Below are 23,271 nucleotides of genomic sequence, written 5' to 3'. Positions count from 1 at the left end.
TCACTCAGCAATGTTATAATATAACAAATATTCCAAGTCCGTCATTCATCTGCAGTCAATCTTTCATGATACTCTGGGTATTTTTAGACTCTCTCTACTCACAAAAGAGTAATCAGCATATTTAAACAAGTGTTATGGCATTCAACACCTGTATTTTAAATGAGAATAAAATTAGTGGCTAGCCTACCTGAGGTAATTTTATACATTGCATAGTAAAACTATCATAAAAGAAAGATGCATTCCTCTGTTTTGGATAAAATTATATCTCTTTAAGAAACAACAATTTGTAAAACAACACACACACACGCACACATATATATGTATATATATATATATATATATATATATATATATATATATATATATAGATAGATAGATAGAGAGAGAGTAAACTAAGAGGACCAGACAAGACTAAATTCATACTTACCAACTCTTCCTGAATGTTAGGGAGACTCTCTGAAATAGGGGTGATCTCCCTTACTCCCTGAAGAGTCAGGCATTCTCCCTGATGCTGAGCCAGTACAAGACGTGGTTGGCTTCGCCATTTGTGGCATGATGACACAGTTCAGAAATTGTGTCCTATGTCCATGTATTGATGCCTATGGTGGTGGCCATTTTCATGGAGACCAAGATTTAATCATAGACTGACAGGTAAGACAACATGACTTCAGTAATGGAGACAGAAAGGTAAAAGACACTTCAGTCTCTAGAGATTCATTAGCTGCTTTTCTTTAATGCATAGTTGCCTACTCTCCCGGAATGTCCCGGAGACTACCGCATTTCTGGGAGACCTCCAGGGAGAGCAGGGCAACATCCAGGTTCTCGCCCCCGCAATAGATAAGTGGTGGGGGGCGGGGCTTAATGACGCAAATATTGTGTCATCTTAGCTAAAATTATGTGATTCGTCCAGCCCCGCCCCCGCACGCCAACCTCCCCCAGAATCTCCCTGAAACCAACGAGGAAAAGTTGGCAAGTATGACTAAATTATATCTCCAACAACTGAGAAAACATTCAGGCACAGAGTGGAAAATGTAATATAAAAAATTAAAACATTAAAAATAAGGTAAAATCTTTCTATATAAATAATAAATAATATTAAAATATCTACACCAAATAGGCCCACGCTACTGTATTTAGGAATCGCCTACATACCTCTAGAATGGAGACACAAAGAGAAAAAAACAAAAGAAATACAGCGCTCTGAAGACTCTATAGGGTTAATAGTACACTTAAAAATAAAAATAAAAAAACAGTTGCTAAAATAGCAGAATACTGAATAATGAGCTGCAAGCATACACTCTATGGAAAATACATATAATTTTATTACACAAGCTAAACTAATAAAAATAAATATATAAATATATATATATATATATATATAAATATATATATACAAGTTAACCCGTGCATGATACTCATGCATTCTAGTCAAATCAAGCTACTTAAGGTGTTAAAAAGGTTGTTGTCATGCATTTGGGCCTAGCCCAGGCCTCCTCAGGGGAAGAGCGTTACTTCCCGACGCAAGCGCCCTTTTTTAACGTGGTTTTGTCCACATGTCACCACCTCATCATTTTTCTCCATCACCTCATCCTTCATCTTCATCGCCACATCCTTTATCAAGCTACTTAAGGTGTTAAAAACTCCCCACTGTCACCCCCGGCAACCACCAACCACTCCCAACTGTCACTTCTCCTTCAAGAAATATATAGGTCAGTGTATAACTCTGCCAAGCAGGTGGCGCTGCAGCTTGTTTGTTTTTTTTCCACACACGTCACTAGGCATTTATATAGTAGATATATATATATATATATATATATATATATATATATATATATATATAGGGCCGCCGAGAGGGAGGGGGAGCGGGTACTAATTACCCGGGCTCGGGCATGCCAGGGGGCCCAGCCCAGGCCCTCGTGCTGACGTTTTTTTTTTGTTTTTTGTTTTTTTGTTTTTTTTCAAAACTAATTTTTTTTTTTTTTTTTTGTTTTGGTTTTTTTGCGGCTTGGGGGGGTTACTCGGTCGTTGGTGGGGGGAACAGGGTAGTAAAAAAAAAATATATTAATACTCACGTGATCGCGGTGCCGGCATCCCTCCTCTCTGCTGCTCTGTGCTCCATTCAGACTGTCTGAATGCCGGGTGTGACATCATCATGTCACGCCCAGCATTCAGTCAGTCTGGAGCAATGGAGCACAGAGCAGCAGAGAGGACCAAGAAAGAAGAAAAGGAAAAGGTAAGTAAACAAGGGGGGGGGCTGTCATAGAGGGGTTAAAAAATGATGGGGGGCCTGTCAGAGGGGTTAAAAAATGAGGGGGGCCCTGTCATAGAGGGGTTAAAAAACTAGAGGGCCCTGTCATAGAGGGGTTAAAAAACGAGGGGGGGCTGTCAGAAGGGTTAAAAAATTAAGGGGGGGCCTGTTATAGAGGGGTTAAAAAATGATGGGGGGCCTGTCATAGAGGGGTTAAAAAACGAGGGGGAGGCCTGTCATAGAGGGGTTAAAAAGCGAAGGGGGGCCTGTCATAGAGGGGTTAAAAAATGAGGGGGGCCTGTCATAGAGGGGTTAAAAAACGAAGGGGGGGGCCTGTCATAGAGGGGTTAAAAAATTAAGGGGGGCCTGTCAGAAGGGTTAAAAAATGAGGGGGGCCCTGTCATAGAGGGGTTAAATAACGAGGGGGGCCTCTCATAGAGGGGTTAAAAAACGAGGGGGGGCCTGTCAAAAGGGTTAAAAAATGAAGGGGGGCCTGTGATAGAGGGGTTAAAAAATGAGGGGGGCCTGTCATAGAGGGGTTAAAAAATGAAAGGAGGCCTGTCATAGAGGGGTTAAAAAACTAGAGGGCCTTGTCATAGAGGGGTTAAAAAACGAGGGGGGGCTGTCAGAAGGGTTAAAAAATTAAGGGGGGGCCTGTCATAGAGGGGTTAAAAAACGATAGGGGGCCTATCATAGAGGGGTTAAAAAACAAGGGGGAGGCCTGTCATAGAGGGGTTAAAAAGCGAAGGGGGGCCTGTCATAGAGGGGTTAAAAAATGAGGGGGGCCTGTCATAGAGGGGTTAAAAAACGAAGGGGGGGCCTGTCATAGAGGGGTTAAAAAATGAAGGGGGGCCTGTCAGAATGGTTAAAAAATGAGGGGGGCCCTGTCATAGAGGGGTTAAATAACGAGGGGGGCCTCTCATAGGGGGGTTAAAAAACAAGGGGGGCCTGTCAAAAGGGTTAAAAAATGAAGGGGGGCCTGTGATAGAGGGGTTAAAAAATGAGGGGGGCCTGTCATAGAGGGGTTAAAAAATGAAAGGGGGCCTGTCATAGAGGGGTTAAAAAACGAGGGGGGCCCTGTCATAGAGGGGTTAAAAATGAGGGGGGGGCTGTCATAGAGGGGTTAAAAAACGAGGGGGGGCCTGTAATAGAGGGGTTAAAAAACGAGGGGGGCTGTCATAGAGAGGTTAAAAAATGAGGGGGCCTGTCATAGAGGGGTTAAAAAATGGGGGGGTTTGTCATAGAGGGGTTAAAAAATGAGGGGGGCCTGTCATAGAGGGGTTAAAAAATGAGGGGGGTCTGTCATAGAGGGGTTAAAAAATGAGGGGGGCCTGTCATAGAGGGGTTAAAAAACGAAGGTGGGCCTGTCATAGAGGGGTTAAAAAACGAGGGGGGCCTGTCATAGAGGGGTTAAAAAATGAGGGGGGGGCCTGTCATAGAGGGGTTAAAAAACGAGGGGGGGCCTGTCATAGAGGGGTTAAAAAACGAGGGGGTAGGCCTATCATAGAGGGTTTGAAAAATGAGGGGGGGCCTGTCATAGAGGGGTTAAAAAACGAAGGGGGGGCCTGTCATAGAGGGGTTAAAAAATGAGGGGGTCCTGTCATAGAGGGGTTAAAAAATTAGGGGGGGCCCTGTCATAGAGGGGTTAAATAATGAGGGGGGGGGCCTGTCATAGAGGGGTTAAAAAACGAGGGGGGGCCTGTCATAGAGGGGTTAAAAAACAAGGGGGGGCCTGTCATAGAGGGGTTTAAAAGCGGGGGAGGCATGGCACAGTGGGATTGAAAAAGGGGGGGAGAGCAGCATAGTATAGTGTGATGAAGGGGAGCCAGGTGAAGGGGGCAAAATCAGCATGGAGGGCGCAGTGTGATCATAAGGCATGGCGATGATGAAGGGGCACATTATGGTAATATTGGAGCTGGAGGAAGGCCTAATTATTAATCGTGGGTGGTATTGATTTAACGCCAGGGTTGTTTGGAATTATCTAAATGTAGCAATTTTTTCCCAAATAGGGCCTTCAGCATTCCAGGATCGAGACAAGCGCAACTAAAGAAACATGCAGCCACAGGTGGTGAAAGTGAGAAGAACAGGTAGGAGAGAGCAGGACAGTGTGTGAAATGTTGTGATTCTAGTAGGGACAATGGCAATTTTTGGTGAGTGTTGTGCCCAATGTAAGGTGCAGGCCAAGACTGAACTCTTTGTGTACACACTGCATTGTTTGTATACTACACTGTGGTGCTAGATGTCCTGAAAGTCAGGAGTGCTTGGACATATGTGACGCTCCGGCAAATTGAGAGCCTAGTGATTTTGATGGACGTGTTAGCCACGCCCCAATGGTGTATTTGCCACGCCCCCAAATGCATGACCACACCTCCGCAAAATTTTGCTAACATTTTTTTAGCATACTTGACTGTAAGGGGGGCCCCATGAATTTGTTGTACCGGGGCCCTGAATTCCTCTTGGAAGCCCTGTATATATATTGTAGTATAGTCAAGGGAATAGGTACTATCTCCTTGGTGAACATCAGCAGTAAACCACACAAGTCCAGAGGGTTCAAGATAACTGCCACAGCCAGTTTATTCACCAGCTTGTAAACAAAACAAAATATAAACAAAATCCTAGCCGTCTGGCTACTAGCTAATACATTTAGCAAGACCCTCTCTCAGAACTACAACAAATTATTGCTCACTGCAGAAGAGTGTCTCAGGAGGCAGCTCACCTCCTCCCCAGGTCTGAGACACTGGTTGCATATCCCAGCTGCCTTTTCACAGGCTCCTCACAGGTGCATTTCTTGTTCAGTCTGTTTAACCTACAAATGACAGGAACCTGGGACTGCCATTTACCACTTGCCCAGAGCTTCTGTCACATGGAGAAAAAAATTCTCTATAAATAAAATCAACACAGGTGGATCACCATGCGAAAGTGTAAAATGTAGTAACCCCCTACAGATATGGCATCAATAATACTGTGGAGAAGCATTCACTTATTAGATAATGCAGCCTGTATCAGGCATCAATCCAAAAATATCATAGTTCCGAAAATGCTGATTGAGGCTAGTACTCAAGGTCCGTGGTTCAATTTTCAACACGTAACTCTATTGAAATCATGCTTACAATATATAAGCGTGGCCACTTTAGCTACTCAATTTTAAATCTATTGGAGAATAGAGATGTAATGGCTATAGTGCTCCAATGGATTGGAAATTGAATGAACACATGTAACTACAGAAGTAAAAATACATTTTCATCCACAAGACCCTCCAGGAGGAAAAAACACTTATGTTCCAATAATTTAAAGCAGAAAATTGCTTGAGCAATAGAACATATGTGAAAAGCCCATCAGGGATCTTTTTCCAAACCATTTAATGACTGAAATGCACATGTACACATGTACTTTCATATACCTTTCAATTTAGTGTATATAAAATATTGTTTTGTTTTGCTACACAAGCACTATTTTGTGTTTGCGACCAGGTACTAAGACACTTCTTAAAAGGGTACTCATGCATTTATAAGGGATATACAGAGCAAGGATTAAGTTGTTAAAATGTTATCTGTATTTAGCATGTGTTTTTATTTATGTACTGTTTTTCTGCTTAGACAATGATTTACAACGCTGTATGAATGAAATTATGCATATTACAAATGGTGGAGATTATGGGTGATACTATAGCTGTTGCAGGGGGGGCAATGACTGTGTTGTGCTCATGTGAGTGAGGCCCGTCAATGTTAGCCTAAACCTTACACTTGCCCATGCTCTGCTATTTGGAGCATGTACAATGGGGGGATATTGAAGTTGAAATAGCATTAGCTCTATAAAGCTAATAAGTCAAGGTATTGAAAATATTAAATTACCTCAATGTGAAAATAACTTATACCCTACCTAACCTTGTTTCTGGGAGAGGGATTTTGATTGAGCTTTATGCATGAAATGTAACAGGTACCTGTACAAAAAAGTGCTGCTTTCCTTGGCAAATACTTTATTGTTATTACCATTCCAGGCTATGGAAGATGCCAGGAACTTCTGGATCAGGCCTCATCTGCAGTCATCACTAATGAATCTATTTCTCTGACTCATTGATTTATAATAGCAAAGTAAAAAAGTTAAAATGTATTCCTTTGTTTATGTAGATTTGCATGTATTCCCTACATAATGGCATGAAATAAAAAATAAATTTGCTACATAAGAAAAGCCATATCTTCCTCCATTCACACACATACATATACTCATATCTATTTAATGGCTTTTAACTAGGATGCTGAGGCTTGGTACTTTCCCGCATCCTCAGAACTGAAATTATGGCAAACGTCATTGTTTTGTTGTTGGATCTTGCAGGTTTTGGATTCCATAAGTACCTCCCTACCTGGAGATCCAGCGCCATTTCTCAGACAGACACAGGAGGGGTAGCAGCGTTCTTGCCAGTCTCCAGTAACATTGCTCACACAGAAACAGGGGTAGCAGACAGTGTTCTTGTCACTTTCCAGTCTCCACTGACATTGCAGAGTGCCTTTGCTCCCACAAAAACAGGGGTAGCAGACAGTGTTCTTGCCACTCTCCAGTCACATTGCTGAGTGCCATTGCTCACACAGAACATGGGTAGCAGACAGTGTTCTTGTCACTCTCCAGTGGCATTGCTGAGTGCCATTGCTCACACAGAAACAGGGGTAGCAGACAATTTTCTTGTCACTCTCCAGTCTCCAGTCACATTGCTAAATGTCATTGCTCACGCAGAAACAGGGGTAGTGTAATACCATGCAAATCACAGGTATATTACTGTATGCAATCATTCAGAAAACTACAGTTAACAGGAAGTTAAATGCAAATTGCATCTGGTATTTTGGGATGGGCAAACGGCAGTGAATGAACTTGAAAGTTCAAGGAGAATCTTGGGGAAAAGGGGAGGAGCCAAAAACAGACTGGCTAGTGTGAGAAGTGGTGTGTGTGACTGCTGGCTCAGCTAGTGTAGATCTTCCCACAAAGAGCCACTGAATGCTATGGCTGAATTGCTGTCCTGAGGGATGTTTGCAGCCAGCCCAGAAAGAAGCACCTTTGCAGTATAGGAAAAGACCTCTTGCAGCTGCCCATGAGATGTTAGCAGGATTTATATGAAGACAGATAAGTTTCTTTTGCTTTGCTATGTTCAAGTTATTTAAAGGAGACCTCAAACTTTGTTATTAAAACCTCTGAGTGAGACTGTAATATGCTATTGAGAGGTGTTATAGCACTGTCCAAAGGAAGAGTTTGTTCCAGCCAAATCTGCTGTGTTTAAAGTTATCTGCAGGCTGACTGAAACTGCCTAAAATAGTTGCTAATGAGAGAATTGCAAGTTGTTTAATCCTAGTTGCTGGGGAAAAGATGCTTATTCCATTAGATGGATTGCTAAGTGGTTTATTGTGCAGAATTGCTGTTGTTTACGGAGCTTAGCAGTCACGCATGCATCAAGTTAATTACTGCTTTCACCTTGTACAAGTAAATAAACTTCATGTGTCAGCTGAAACTTCGCTTAAACCTGTGGATTATAATTTACCCGCTTGAGTTCTGTATATCATAAGTAGAACTAGAAAGCATCTGACCTGAACAAGTGGATTAATCCTTGTTGCATCTCTGCTGATTTTTGTCTGATAAGTATACTTGGTATAATTGCACTAAAAGTATTGTGATTGCTTGGTCTAAATTATTTGCTGCTGCAGCATTTATTGTAATGGTCTAATTAACTTGTAGCAACTGATTGTCTCCTAAAGTATCTATCCAGTGAAATACATTTCACTGAAGCACAGTGCCTAAATTTAAAGTGGGATATATTTATTCAGTAATCTAAGTGTTGTGTCGATTTATGCTTGCATATCGTTAAACCAAGATTCCTAGAATATTATTTATTTTGTGACATGTTGTATAACAATGGATTTTGATTTTATCATGTTATTACTTCTCTATACTACTGCTATTTATCTGTTGCTGTGCTAAAGCCTTATGCCACAAGCAAAGAGGATAAACCCACAAGTTTATGCAATTTTAGCCCTGTGTTCCTTGTTTTATTCCAACACTACTGGGAGGACCTTTGCCTCTCTACTATACCACCGGGCCCGTAGAATCCTTCTTTATACTACCACCCACCCCGTTACTGTAATAGACAGTAGGGGGTAGCAGTGTTCTTATCACTCTCCCGTGCCATTGTACAGTGCCATTGCTCACACAGAAAAATTTCACGTGTAAAAGCCGAGCTGGAAAAAAACAGTAAGGCAATAGAAGAAACCATATGTTCGGAAATCCCTGAGGATAGTCTATGCACAAGTGCTATGTCTAAGCCTGATCTTTCTGATACTGTACTCATAAAGAAGCCTCCTTTCACCATTTCTGCAAATGTGTAGATGACCAGCCCAAGTGTAGTTGGTGATTTAGAAACTGAGGATGCCAGTATGGATTTGCAACAGAATGAGGGGGATATTTGTGTAGCTGACTGCTAATTAGGATGTTGATGTTGATGATTATGTTTGTTTGTATAAGTCCTATACCAGTGGAATTGTTTTTTTGCCAGTAATGAGAAGAAGACCATTGTCATGCCTGGGTATAAGACCTAAATATCCACCTCTTATATATGGAGTTATTTTTACCCAAAAACCTGGCAACAGTTGTCTAGCCACGTCTAGCATTTGTAAAGCCACGGTCAGTAGAGATAGGGACCTTAACCATCTAGGAACCTCATCCATGTTACACCACTTGCAAAGAGTTCATAGGAAGCTTTTGGGAAAATCAGAAACTTATGCTAAAAAAAATAACATCAAGCAGTTTAGCATCAGCTAGCTCCCTTATCTCAGTTAGGTCACAGCACCTGCAATCTATACTGACAACAACTTTCTCATCAATATCCTCACAAGTGATCAGAGTTAGTCCTGCATCCAGGTTGCTAAGGCTAGATGACTCCTCCCCTATCCAGGATTCCTCTGAAGAAGTCTTGAGTGTTAGGCCCCCTGCTGCTGCTGCTGGAAGGGATTTTCATCCCAGAAGCAGACCAAGAACAAGACTACTAGTAGTTTTCAACAATTGACTGTTAAACAATCCTTTGCAAGAGGAAGCAAGTCCGATAGCTGTCGCACAGGCACTATGGCGACTATGCTAGTATTAGATCTGCGTCCAATATCCACAATTAATGCAGCTGGTTTTAGACAGTTAATTGAGGTCCTGTGTTCCCGTTGCTAAATTCCAACTCTGCACCATTTTACTAGACAAGAAATTCCTCACCTGTACCAGAAGGTTAAAAAATGTAATTATTAGGTTACAAAATACCATTCTACCCACTGTACACTTACCTCTCTCTGTACACTTACTCTTAGGACTCTCCTCAGGATATATGATTTCTGATAACAGCACCAATATTGTGAGAGCATTACAGCTGGGAGAATTCCCTGATTTGCTCACAAAATCAAATGGGTGGTACCAAGCACTTCAGACACAATTGTGGCACTCCTTGTCGCTGAAGTGCTATCATAAACATACCTGTCCTCGTTCCAGTGCTGTCTGCTCTCTGTTGTCGTAAGCCACGCTTCCGGGTATCGGCAGTCACAAGATCGCAAAACTTGGGGCGGGATTTTGAACTTGCTGGCTATTTAAACCTCACTCTGATACTCGGTGAGTGTCAGAGCAACTTGAATGCTTCCTGACTCCAGATTCCTCGTGCTGTTCTGTTCCTTACCTGATTTCTGTGTACCAGTGCTGCCTGTCTGACCACTCTGATTCCCCTGTGTTTGTTTATCGACCCGGCTTGCTGATGATCCTCTACTGATATCTTGTGCTCTCGATCCGGCTTGTCTGACATTGCACCTGCCTGCTGTTTGTTCTTCTGCTGCCCGATCGTGTACCGAACCTAGGAATCCCCTCACACTGAGCTTGCTTCTGATTCTGTACCTTGCCGCCCGATTGTGTACCAGATACAGTTACCTGACTACCTGTTAATCTCATCCGCTAGTGCTACATCCAGAGGCAAGCCAGAGGACCTCGACCTGCGAGCTCCCGGACGCTAAGTCCATCCCACCTTGCGGCGGTTCTTGGTGAACATTGGGGTGTCCCTTAGACTCCACACCTCTGGTTGGCCAGCATCAATCGAGATTAGCACTAAGATCCAGCGTAATCCGTTACAAGTGCTTGGTTTGCTAAACTGTACATGTCCATTTTAACATATTTCCAAGGACAATTCCATATTGCACTGTTTGACATTTAGGCCTTGGTCTATCAGCTTATGTAACAGTCGACAGTTCAGGTGTCAACAGTATTGCTAGGTTGCCAATTCACATGGTGGACAGTATCATTAGGTAGACTATTTAAATGTGGACAGTATTATTATAGGGCTAGGGATATGGGTAAGGACAGGCCTAGGGACAGGTCTAGGGATAGGAATAGGGACATGCCTGGGGATAGGGACATGCCTTGGGATAAGAATAGGGACTGGTCCAGGGACAGGTTTAGAGTTACGGATAACACTGTCTACATTTGAATTGTCAACCAAATAAATACTGACTACATTTCAATTACTGTCCTAATAATACTGTCAATGTCAATATATTGTCAACTTTATAGCCTTGTCTAGTCTGCTGCCCATCAATCATAATATGTCAATCCAACATAAGAGTGGGTGGGAGGGCCCAAAGACAATTCCATCTTGTACCACTTTTCTTTTCTGCCACTGCTGTGTGGCATTGTTTCCTATATGTTATATAAACTGCCGTGTGTTTGTGCAGTTGCTCTGTCACTTAGTAACCAGCCAGCTCGCTGCAGTCTTACAGTTCATTGACAGCACTGTTAGCTTAGCTGCTTAAAGCCCAATGGTAGGTTGTTTTGTGGGTGCCCAAACAAACCAAGCACTTCAGCCACAAAAGTGGCACTCCTTGTCACTGAAGTGCTTGGTTTGTTAAACTGTACATGTCCTTTTTAATATCCAACATAAGGGTCGGTGAGTGAGCCTAAGAACAATTCCATCTTGCACCACTTTTCTTTTCTGCCACTACTATGTGGCAATGTTTCCTACATGTGATATAAACTGCTGCGTGTTTGTGCCGTTGCTCTGTCGTTTAGTATCTAGCCTGCTCACTGCAGTCTTTGGCTAAAAGCAGATGCAAAAAGTATTGTGACCTGTGAGGTGGTCAAAATTGACTGAAAATGACTGCAAATTAGTGTTATTGAGATTAATAATAATGTAGGAACAAAAAAGAGCCAAATTATGTGATTTTAGCAATGTAAAAAAAATATACAGATCCAAAACCAAAACACGTGAGGGTGGTTTTGTCAAAACCAAAACATGAATTTAATACAGATCCAAAACCAAAACCAAAACATGGGGGTCTGTAAATATCTCTACTTTAGACTAGAGTCTTCACACCCTGTATAATGTTATTTTACAGATGATTTGGTTTGTTTTCTATCCATTGTTAGCTGTTTAGCCTGTCATTACTCACTGTCTACATACCAGACTTCTTAAATATTACTGAATTTATAGATTACTGTCTGTTACATTTTGCTTTGTAGCAAATATGTGTCTACTTTATTTTATCAGCTCTCAGTTGACAACAAAAAATGCTTTTAACATAGGCATACCTGTATAGGCATAACACAAAGGTTATATCTATAATATAATAAAAGTAGTACCTATAATAAAATAGAGTAAAGTTTCTAATTGAGTATACTATATTAGATGTATGTTTTTCCAAAATGCTTATGATCAAAAATTGTATAAGCCTGATATTTGAGATGCCAAGATGACTAGCTTTTTGTTCTATATACATTTCTTTTATCCCAAATTATTCATCACACATTGTGGATGACTTTCTTTATTATTTCCCACTTGACCATTGATATAGTCATTTGAATTTGCCTCAGTTGAGTAAAGAATTATAATTTACATTTCTGTATGATAAGGCAAAAATATTTAAATGTATCAGTGATTGTCTTGACCTCTACAAGCTTATGTGCTAATATTCATGATATTGCACGCAACCTTTCATAGAGCTATTAATTGGGTGCATACCTAATCATAACTTGATTGGTAGCTGGTCATAATATTTGCTTAATTAATTTTTTGTGGCAGATGTCTTGCTGACTGTAATAATTAATCTGCATGCTTCTTGGTGTGTTCCATCTCTGACAGGTTCCGTTGCATTGTATATCCATTCCGAGAGAAGTTGACCCTACGAAAAGCTATATTCACCATCGTCATCATTTGGGTTCTAGCTCTAATCATCATGTGCCCATCGGCTGTCACTCTAACTGTGACCAAGGATGACTACCACTTTATGGTAGATGACTACAATAACTTCTATCCTCTTTACTCATGTTGGGAAGCTTGGCCAGACAAGGAAATGCGGAAGATATACACAACTGTCCTATTTTCACACATATATCTCGCCCCTCTCACCTTGATAGTCATCATGTATGCTCGCATTGCTTTCAAACTCTTCAAGTCATCTGCCCCAATCCGAGGATCTGTGTCTGAAGAACATGAAGGTCGTAGGGTTTCTAAGAGGAAAATAAGGGTAATAAACATGTTAATTATTGTAGCACTGTTCTTTACACTCTCTTGGTTGCCTCTGTGGACTTTAATGCTGCTTACAGACTATGGAAATCTCAATGACCATCAGCTCAACCTGATTGCTGTGTATATATTCCCATTTGCCCACTGGCTCGCCTTCTTCAACAGTAGCGTGAATCCAATTATTTATGGCTACTTTAATGAGAACTTCCGCCGAGGTTTTCAGGAGGCCTTCAAAGTTCAGCTCTGTTCGATGAAAAGAGAGCACAAGGACACATATTCAGAGAGAAAGAACAGTGGGTTTATGTTTGGGGTACGGAACAGAATTTTTGTTGAAGTACAACCCAGTGACTCTGCTCAAGGCTCAGACTCATGCAATAGTACCAGTGCAAAGGGTGGTATGTTCTCTTTAAGAAGTGGGAGAATTGCTCATCATGGTTTGGTAGTAGAGGAGTTAGACAATAAAAGCTCCAATAACACTGTCAGTATACCAGCTTGGGATATATAAAATAGACATGTTATGGATGGCAGATAGTGCTGAAATTAATATCACCAGTATCCCTGAGTGTTGATACAGGATTAATGTAAGAAATGAGTAATGTCATTTTATTTGGTTCCCAAGAGGATATAGAGTAACACTAATGTCAGATTGCACATGTTAATTGTTTCAAGTGAAGGGATAAAGGCATTTAATTGACTATCAACATTTGATGAGATATTCCAAATGGGCTTGCATATGTTGTTACATATATGTCGAAGGAGTTTTTAATGACACATGCTAAACTAACAACAGTACATTATTATTACATAAAAGAAATCCGTAGTGGATTTTATTCAAACGTTCAATTAAAATAACAGTATTGTTGAAAGACGATGAAAAGGAACTTGCTTTTCCTTTCATTATGTAGATATCCACTGACTAGTGGTGCAGTGGGGGGGGGGAGCAATTGGACCAATCAAAAGCTGAAATCTCTTGAAGGAGGTATGTGGTAGTGCATTAAACTAACAAAGCCCTGTGTATGTCACTGACTTTGAACCCAGGGACAAAACTATAGGGATTTGACAGCTATAGGGCCCGGTGGAGAGGGCGAGGGCCAGTGAAGCTTCTGCATCTGCTATGCCTGCTTCCACTCTTGTGAGCATGTGCAAGAGGGAGCGGTGACTCCAAGAGGATCAAATATGCAAATATGAGATTACTGTTCTAAAGGGAAATCCTCTGGTTGTTTTTTTGAATGTACAGTACATGAATATGTTTTATTTTTGAATTCTGTCTTCTACAATCTGCATAATGGGGAATATTTAGAGCAAGGATAAAGGTGGCATTGCCCACAACCACTAGTCAGATTAAAAATGTAATTTTTCAAGTGCAGTTTACAATATAAGGCAAACATTTTATTGGTTGCTTTGGGAAACATCCCGAAGCCTTCCTTTGAAGAAGTGACCCTCACTGAATGTTTATGTAGTTTAAAACTTTGGCTGACATGGAAAAACTTTGGACCATATTCATTAAAAAAAACACATTACTTTAGAACACTAAACTGGAGCAAAACTGTTGCACACTTGAGGCATGATTTAGGGTTGAATGTAAAGATGCCCCGTTTGTTTCTGCACACTTTCGTTTCCATGTTTGTAGTAATGTTTGGATGCATCTTAAGATATGTACAACCTTATATCTAGCATATAGATGCAGATATGCATCAACAATTATTATGAACTTCAAAACTTTCAACCGGATTATGTAGGTGCGAATTTCAGATCTTATAGTTAACATAATTCTTGATTTGTAAGATGCATCTCAAAAGGGTCATGTTTGTTATGTACATGTGTAGTGCACCAATTCTGTTCCCAGACACATCTTTACATCGAACAAATGTACTTACATGCAATCCATAGGTAAATTTATAATTGCAATTACACCTTTTTATCATTGTGATTGTTTGCAAATTCTGGAAGTCGGAGAACATAATGCTTATTATCATTGTGACCTTTTATGCCATGAATGTATACAGGTTTGCACAATTCTGCGGCATAAGATAGACACACATATATTCCAATGTAGAAGGACATTATTTAATTCTCTCTTATTGTTATCACTCATCCCTGCCTAAGCACAATGTTAATCATGTAACTTTTGATAAAATATTCACAAGTTAGAAGAGTACAACTTGAAAGTACAACTGTAAGAAGAGAATTTTATAAACCTTTTTTTTTTAAAAAAAGCTCACTAAAAACAGGAAAACAAATTAAGTTATTAAATTAGCAGTTTCAGATGATAAACTCATCAAATGGAAAACTTGCAAGTGGACTGTAAATTAAATTTTACAAATACATGTTGATTTTGCTTATAATATTCTACAAAACTCTCTTTACTGTTTTTACCATAGATTGCAGAGAAGGGCTACTTTATAGTGTACCATACATTTTCATTGAAACAAAAATATATATTCACAGACATGGAGGGCCCTGCTGAACTCCCCAGGCACTGTCAGTCTTTATAAGACCATCTGCCCTACATGTCTGTAAATGTAATGTACATAGATAACTCATTTTTTCAGCTATTAACTATGTTTTTTATGTTGAGGTAAAATATATGGGGTTTTTTTACTAACTTTTTAATGTTCAGATCCAGGTGAAGGAATTGCCAGTACAAATGCAAAAGTTACTTTGAGATTTTACTGTGAAAATAAAACTAGATTATGACTACCATTGACCTAGGTAATACTCACGCTACCGGTCTGCCATACTCCTAATCCTAGAATCATCACTTCAATCATATTACCCCAAATCCAGATAAAATCATTTCAGAGTTTCATTTTTAAATGCGATAGTAAATACTCTGCTCCCAATGTTAAATAAGCAACTTGTGTCAAGGTCATTAGCAGACAGCAAGCTCCATGTCACAAATCCATTCATCATCCTTTCCCTAAATTGCAGAGCATGCACAGTAATTCCTCCTAAATCCCATTACTTAACACCGCTGGGCCTGACAGAACAATTTTGGGACTTGGGCACGTACTCCAACCATCTCTGTTATATACACCCCTGCCACTGTGCCCTTTACAATTAACATGCAAAGCTGTACCATGTTCTAACAATGCATAGCACAGCCCTTTCTCTTCCTGAACAGTTATGAATTTATCTATTTAGCATCTTACCTGATTACACAACAGCATACTGCATCAAAAACCTAATCTGACCTTTAAAATAAATTATTTATAATACTACTAGGGTTTTCCGTCCTTGCTTCCTGTTGCATTATTCATCTTGTTAAATATGCTGCAAACGTGTCTGACTACCAGCACCTATTGCTTAATCTATAAGCATGTTTGTATTCTCTGGACTGTAAATTGTCTGAAGTTCTTATCAGATATGAGAATGCTGTCCGTTGATTTCTACTACTGTGATGCTGTGGCCAGAAAACAGCATTACACTATTATTCATTTAACATACAGAGTTTTGCTAAACCAAATTAAACTTGAATAGCATTTACCATTTTTCCACTTAGATGTATTTATTGTAAATGTGGTGATGGCTCTAGAATCAAGCAGAAACTGTTCCTTGATTTCAGTGATTTTTGATATGTAGTCAGCAATGTAGTAGATAGCAACAAGCTGTGAATGTACAAGTTTACATTAAAATAATAAATAAAAAGTCTGTGTCTTAATAAAGCACTTTTATCACCTTTTGTTTATATTAATATGTTAGTTTAAATATTTTTGGTTAACAGACCTGGGGGTAAATGTTTCAAGCTCCGATTTTGAAAATCCAGCGATTTTCTCGTGGGTGTTTCATCTCGCAGATGTATTAAAGTGAGATTTCATGTAAAATTACTAAATGACTTTATTAAAAGTATGTGGTTGTTAAGAGAGTGTTGTGGTATATTTAACATTTTATATTGTGGAACTACAGGTCCCAGCCAGCCGTGTGTGTCAGGGCATGTTGGCACTTGTGGTTCTCCAAGTGCCAGCATGCCCTGGCTGCCATGGGTATGCAGGTGCTTGTAGTTATACAAGTATCAGCATGCCCATACAGCCTGGGGTTGGTTGTCATTATGGCAGGGGGACCCCTGCCACATATCACCTTGCTATAGTGCCACCCACCTGGCTGGTTTGCCAAGTGCAGGTTGTATGAAAATCGGGGTACCCAACGCAAAAATTTTGCCCCGATTTTCACGCAACCAACAGTAGGCTGGCAGCACTAGTGGTAGGACAGGGTTTACTTTTATCTATTTTTACACATTTGACAGCTGCCGGGACCTCCGTCTCTATAGACAGAACAGTGTAACAGTGATGTATTTACTAAACACGCAGGTAACACAGGAGAGTTAGCTAAACACGGGAGTGTTTGACATCGCAGCAAAGAGCCAGCCAGAGATGATCAGTGATTTTTAAGATCAGAGTAAAAATCACAGTTTAATTCATCTGGAAACTTGGAGACTAAAATCGCGGGTGATAACCCGCGATTTTCCGCGATTTTAAAACGCTAAAAAAAAATCAAACCTTGATACATTTACCCCCTGTTCTTTTATCTATTGCTAATGGACATCTCTAGTCCCAAAGTATCAGCTGAAATCAAAGGGCTTTATAAAATTACATTGTAAAGTCGTGGAATTCTGTTTTACTCATGATCTTTGGAAAAAAATGTACACAAGTAAAATTCTTTACTTTCTCTAATAATAAGACAAAACAATAAATGGAAAGTCTGTGGAAGCTACATGCTGGCACAATTTTGTCTAATGGAGTGCTCATGCTGCTTTTCAGTAGACAAGGTTAACAGTCTGATCAAGCAATTGTTCAGTACAATAATAAAATATGCACTCATATTTTATTTATTTGTATTTTTTCTGCTGTCACAATGTAAAAACAGATATGTACTATAATTATCAGGTGCACACAGGATTTGCAGACTCAAAGCGGTCAACCTGGTTGGAAGTTAACCATGACAGAGACACGAAGTCTAACGTGGCATAGGGCTTCGCCAGAGACCCCCGCAAGGATGTAAGGTATTTACTGCTATTACCGCGCAGATCACAATAATAGCAGTAAATGGAAGTGGAATGTGGGGCTGGACAGAGCATGGGGAGAGAGGTGGCTGAAGAAAAAATGGGAGGATATGAGGCTGGAGAGAAAAAGGGAGGATAGGGGGCTGGAGAGAGCAAAAGGAGATAGAGGGGATGGAGAGAACTATGGGGGATTCATGGGGCTGTCGGTTGGAGAACATGCAGGATTTTCATTGTGGCACATAAAAAAATGCTACATAACTATTATAAAACATAATCAGTAATATATTCAAAAGGCAGTGAGGTCTTTATCAGCAGTAATGGTCTCTACTACATGTGGGGGAATTGTGTAACTGTTTAATTTGGTTTTGGGGCTTGTGAGGTAGAAGGGAATGTTATTAATTTACTTTTGGGCTGCTGATGGCAGGGAAATATGTTTATTAAATGGGAATTGTGATGGGACCAGGCCACACTGCCAAGATAACATCTCCCACCGGCCCTATCAATCTGCAGGGATTACATGGACTGTCACTCCAGGACCAGATCTTAAATTGTGCTCAGCAGACAGAAGGAAAACTTATTGCGGACATGGAGGAGTAAGAAGGAAGGAATAGGAAGTGAGGGACAGCTGGAAGCCCTGACATGTAACAAAAGCATGGAAGAGGTAAATTTCAGGAGGGACTGTGTGTTATTCAAGATCTGGAGGTGGGGAAAGATAAGAATTACCCATTCTCTTCTACGGGACTGGGCCAGACATTGTGGCAGGGACACAGAAGCAGAGCCACTGTGGAAGGCCAGCTCATTTCCACTCCCATTTCAACCCCCTGGCTCAGCACCCACCAATGTTTAAGGAGAGACCAAGGGATTTGCCCTGGGAGGGGAAAACACATTGGCAATTTTACCATGGACATAAAAAGCCAGTCCACTGGGGGTGTGGGTGTTCATTCTGAGGATTGATTCCTTGAAGGTGTGGCACTGATTGGTGTTGAGTTTCTGTTCTCTACCAGCAGACCTGGTGATCATTGCTGTCCTGTACCTGGGGAAGCAGACTTTTGCTTCATCTTGATCCACTTCACTACATCTGGAGATACTCACCAGGTTCTAGGTAAATTGGTGCACCCAGAACTCCACCACGCTGGGAGAGAGTTGGCCAAGCGGCCAGGAACAGCAAGATACCAAGACACCCTGGTCTTTCTGTTGACAGATTATTTTGCCTGTGGAACTTTTGTGTGGCTAAGGTGGGTGGGACTCCTATTGACACTGGTGATTCCCTGACCTATTTTTTAAAGTGTGTAAATTTATAGTCTGTTGTTTTACTGTATGAAAAGTAAAGATATCATTGTATCTTTGGTCCTCCTCCTTGCCTGTGTGATTTCTGAAGAGGGGCTGAGTAATCTAATGAGCTTCAGTTCTCAAAAACAGGTATCCTCACAGAAATGCTATTAATTTAATGTTGGGGCTGTTTGGGAGGAAGGAGGCGTGTTTATTAAGCACAAACAATATTGATTTAATGTCAGGTTGGTTTGGGGGGAGGCCTAATTATTAAACATGGGTGCTATTAATTGGCATATTAATTAAATGTGAATGCTAGTAATTAAATCCTGGGGCTGGTTCAGTGGAAGGAGGTCAGATTGGAGGCATAGATTGTTAATACTGCTCTGCTTTCCAGGAGGTGAATAATAACTATCTCTTTTCCAAAGATTACACCAACATTCCAGGATCCAGCCAAGCAGAAACTGAACGTAAGACACCAACAGCAGCACCAGATAGTTAAAGCTACAAGAACAGGTAGGAGAGTGCAGCACCGGGTTGGAAAATTATCTTGCCCTTGTAGAGAGCTATAGGATGGCTACACCTCCCTGGTGCTGCACCATCACTGAGAGGCAGCATCTACTTAGATCAAGGGGGAGGGGCGCCAGATATCTCTGTTGCCCAGAGAACTGAAATATCTAGTTATGGCTCTGGGCACATATACGCAAGAAAAATATGTTAAGACTAAGGGATCAAATCTTCAGTGTTCCCTGCAAAGCAGACAACTCCTCACCCTTGCAAAATATTTTCTTTAGAAACAGAAGACCATGGGTTTGATTCTGACCAGGGCCCTATCTGTGTGGAGTTTTATGTGCTCTCCTCATGCTTGTGTGTAGGTGCTCCAGTTTCCTTACAGAGCCCAAATACATTGTAGTGGATTAATTAGCTTCTGACAAAATGGTCCCTAGTATGTATGTGTGTTAAAGAATTTACACTGTAAGCTTCAATGGGGTCAGAACTGATTAAATATTCTCTGTAAAGTGTTATATATGGTATTACATAAATTGAGGTTAATAATAATAAAAGGTTCTATATTTATTGACACATTCATACATAAATGCAGACATTCAACAACTGTTGTTTATGATGTTGACCTGAAACTCCAAACAGGGCATACATCACAGACAGAAAAATTACTTGATTTTCCTATTTAGAAAAATGTCACAAGTAATGTTCCTTAGGAATAGAGTTTTGTTCTTTCACTGTAGTTTTAAGCTTTCATGCTGGTTCATTTTCTACTACTTTCCTTATTATTCTAGAGATCCCTACTCTTTACCGACTTTATTATGCATACATTCGCAATTAGAAACCTCATTAGTGGGAGGGGTTGCACAGTATAACCTCTTTTCAATATAGATTGCCTGTGTGCAGAATCAAGGTTCAGGTAGAGTGGAGGGATAAAATAGATGGAAAGTATACTGAGGTTATAATTCCTTATCATATGTAAAATAAAATAAAAAATAAATCAACCTTGAACTGCTCTATCAGCCAATAGGGGCTTCACATCAGAAACCAAATATACTTGCAGAATATGTTTGAAATAAACCACATTTGCACAGAGCAGTGAAGGGTCATACTTTATTTGCACATGATGGGGAATGGAGAAAATCCTTACGCGTGTATTATAATTTCATGCTCACAACAGAGCCGTAAGGAGGGTGGTGCGGGCGGTGCGGTCAACCAGGGCGCAAGGCCAAGGGGACGCAGCAGCCGTCCGCTACCTGCCTCTGTAGGGCTCTGGTTACGTGTTAAAGGGAGCATGAAAACCTTCTGACCAAGGCATTCCATTGGGTACCAAGATAGAATCACATATATAGCCCTTAAGTTCAGCAGTGGAACGCAAATGCGTTCCAAATGCCGAACTTCCTGCTAGTGGAACGCACTGCAGAACTTAAGGGATGAAGAATCCAACTCTCTCGTAAAAAAATAAGATCTCTCTCTCTCTCTCTCTCCATTAAGTGTTAATTGGTACAATTACACATGTTTACATGGTTATAGTGCTGGCTTTGCATAAGGAAAAAGGGGAGCATTACATTGAGCTTTCATTTCTTTTCTACAGAATGTGACCATATTTTTCATCCTTTACATATAAAACACAAATTCATTGGTGCAATTCATTAACCCATCAGGACAGTGTGGACATCTCTAGAAATGTATCTTATGTTTGTTAACCAAAGAACAGTTTCCTGCTTTTGTATGACCCAACACATGCACCTAAGCTGATCATTTTTCAACTACAAATGTTTTGTACTGATTGGTTCAGTCTAATACGATCAGACTTTGTTGAAATGTTCACTTTTGGTTTTTTTTCAGTTCAATTAATTTAGCAAAGTAGGCACTTTTTAGAAAGATTTAAACTCGGTCTACAAACGTGCACTCCATGTGCGCGTGCAATTGCTGTTTTGTGTGTTCTTTTTTTGTTTGACATTTTTCACCGGACATTGGTGACCTTCAAACCTAACTGGTGTTTATTGGGACTTTGAGGCACTTCAGGCTGTTTTTAATAACAATTATTTGTTATTTAATCTTAATTATATCCTTTATTGGGGCCCTTGAAATAAGCTCTAACAAAGTGTTTTTGTTGTTGTGTTTTGTTTGTTATCCTATAGTAATGCTCCCTGCCCCATTGGGACTTACAGTCTAAATTCCCTAACAGACAGACACGTTCTTATTTGAGTATTAAGTGCATGAGATATTAGAATACCTTTCGCTATATATTTTTTGCATACTTTAAATGGTCATTAGGGCAGAGAGCCGGTTGTTAATTTATTTCAATCCCACCACTGTATGTATATATATATATATATATATATATATATATATATATATATATATATATATTTATATATATACACAAGTTAACCCGTGCATGATACTCATGCATTCTAGTCAAATCAAGCTACTTAAGGTCTTAAAAAGGTTCTTGTCATGCATTTGGGCCTAGCCCAGGCCTCCTCAGGGGAAGAGTGTTACTTCCCGACGCAAGCAGCCTTTTTAATGTGTGTTCATGAGGTAAAATTACCTCACGAAAATGAGTTTGACCCCTCAACTTATAAATTTAGCCTTTACTACCCCTCCCACAGGGGGAAGGGGGGATGATGGAAGTTAACTGACTTGACTATTCTAATTTTTTTATCAAATAATGTCAGTATACCAATTTTCAGTTCAATTGGATGAGCCCTTTCTGAGAAAATAGTTTTTTCCACACACACACACACACACACACACTAACGCACACCTCTACACATGTGTGTTCATGAGGTAAAATTACCTCACGAAAATGAGTTTGAGCCCTACCAAATTTCAGCCCTTTTTGAATTTTTTTTCCCACACACACTAAGAATTTAGTAGGTCAGTGTATAACTCTGCCCAGCAGGTGGCGCTGCAACTTGTTTTTTTTTTTTCACACACACACAGATGCCACTAAGCATTTATATATTAGATATATATATATATATATATATATATATATATATATATATATACACACAAGTTAACCCGTGCATTATACTCATGCATTCTAGTCAAATCAAGCTACTTAAGGTGTTAAAAAGGTTCTTGTCATGCATTTGGGCCATGGCCAGGCCTCAACCACCAACCACTCCCCACTGTCACCCCCGGCAGCCACCAACCACTCCCAACTGTCACTTCTCCTTCAAGGAATATATATATATATATTTTAAATCTTTATAAACACTTTTAACAATTAACAAATTAAATTAACAAATTAAAAACATCTTAGTATACCAAATTTCAGCCCTTTCTGAATTTTTTTTTTCCACACACACACACTAAGAATTTAGTAGGTCAGTGTATAACTCTGCCCAGCAGGTGGCGCTGCAGCTTGGTTTTATTTTTTCCACACACACACAGACAGACAGACTAACACACGCCACTAGACATTTATATATAAGTTATATATATGTATTTATATATATATATATATATATATATATATATATATATATAATAGGTATATATAGATATAGATATAGATAGATAGATAGATAGATAGATAGATAATCATGCATTTGCAAATATGTGTAACAGAATTATTTCAGTAAAGTGCTAGCCACACCCATACATTAGGTTGGTCACACCCACTTGTCAAATGCCACTCCCACTTAGATGGGGGGCACCGGTGCCCTGTCTCGCCCAGGGCACTAAAATGTCTAGTTACGGCACTGGCTCACAACACTG

At 40.1% G+C, this 23,271-nt stretch overlaps 1 protein-coding gene across 1 annotated transcript in view; it reads left to right on the top strand.

The window, feature by feature from the left end:
* Positions 1–13,599, top strand: part of NPFFR1 (neuropeptide FF receptor 1) — a 170,341-nt gene extending 156,742 nt beyond the window's left edge. The window contains exon 4 of the mRNA XM_075215201.1: positions 12,381–13,599. Coding sequence (XP_075071302.1) covers positions 12,381–13,269 — 889 coding nt within the window. The 3' untranslated portion in view covers positions 13,270–13,599. The remainder of the gene's footprint in view (positions 1–12,380) is intronic.
* The last annotated feature ends 9,672 nt before the right edge of the window (positions 13,600–23,271 follow it).

The sequence above is a fragment of the Mixophyes fleayi genome, chromosome 6 (assembly GCF_038048845.1).
Source record: "Mixophyes fleayi isolate aMixFle1 chromosome 6, aMixFle1.hap1, whole genome shotgun sequence".
Classification (NCBI taxonomy): Eukaryota; Metazoa; Chordata; class Amphibia; order Anura; family Limnodynastidae; genus Mixophyes; species Mixophyes fleayi.
The sequence above is the reverse complement of the archived record's forward strand: the minus strand, read 5'-3'. Positions and strand labels throughout refer to the sequence as shown.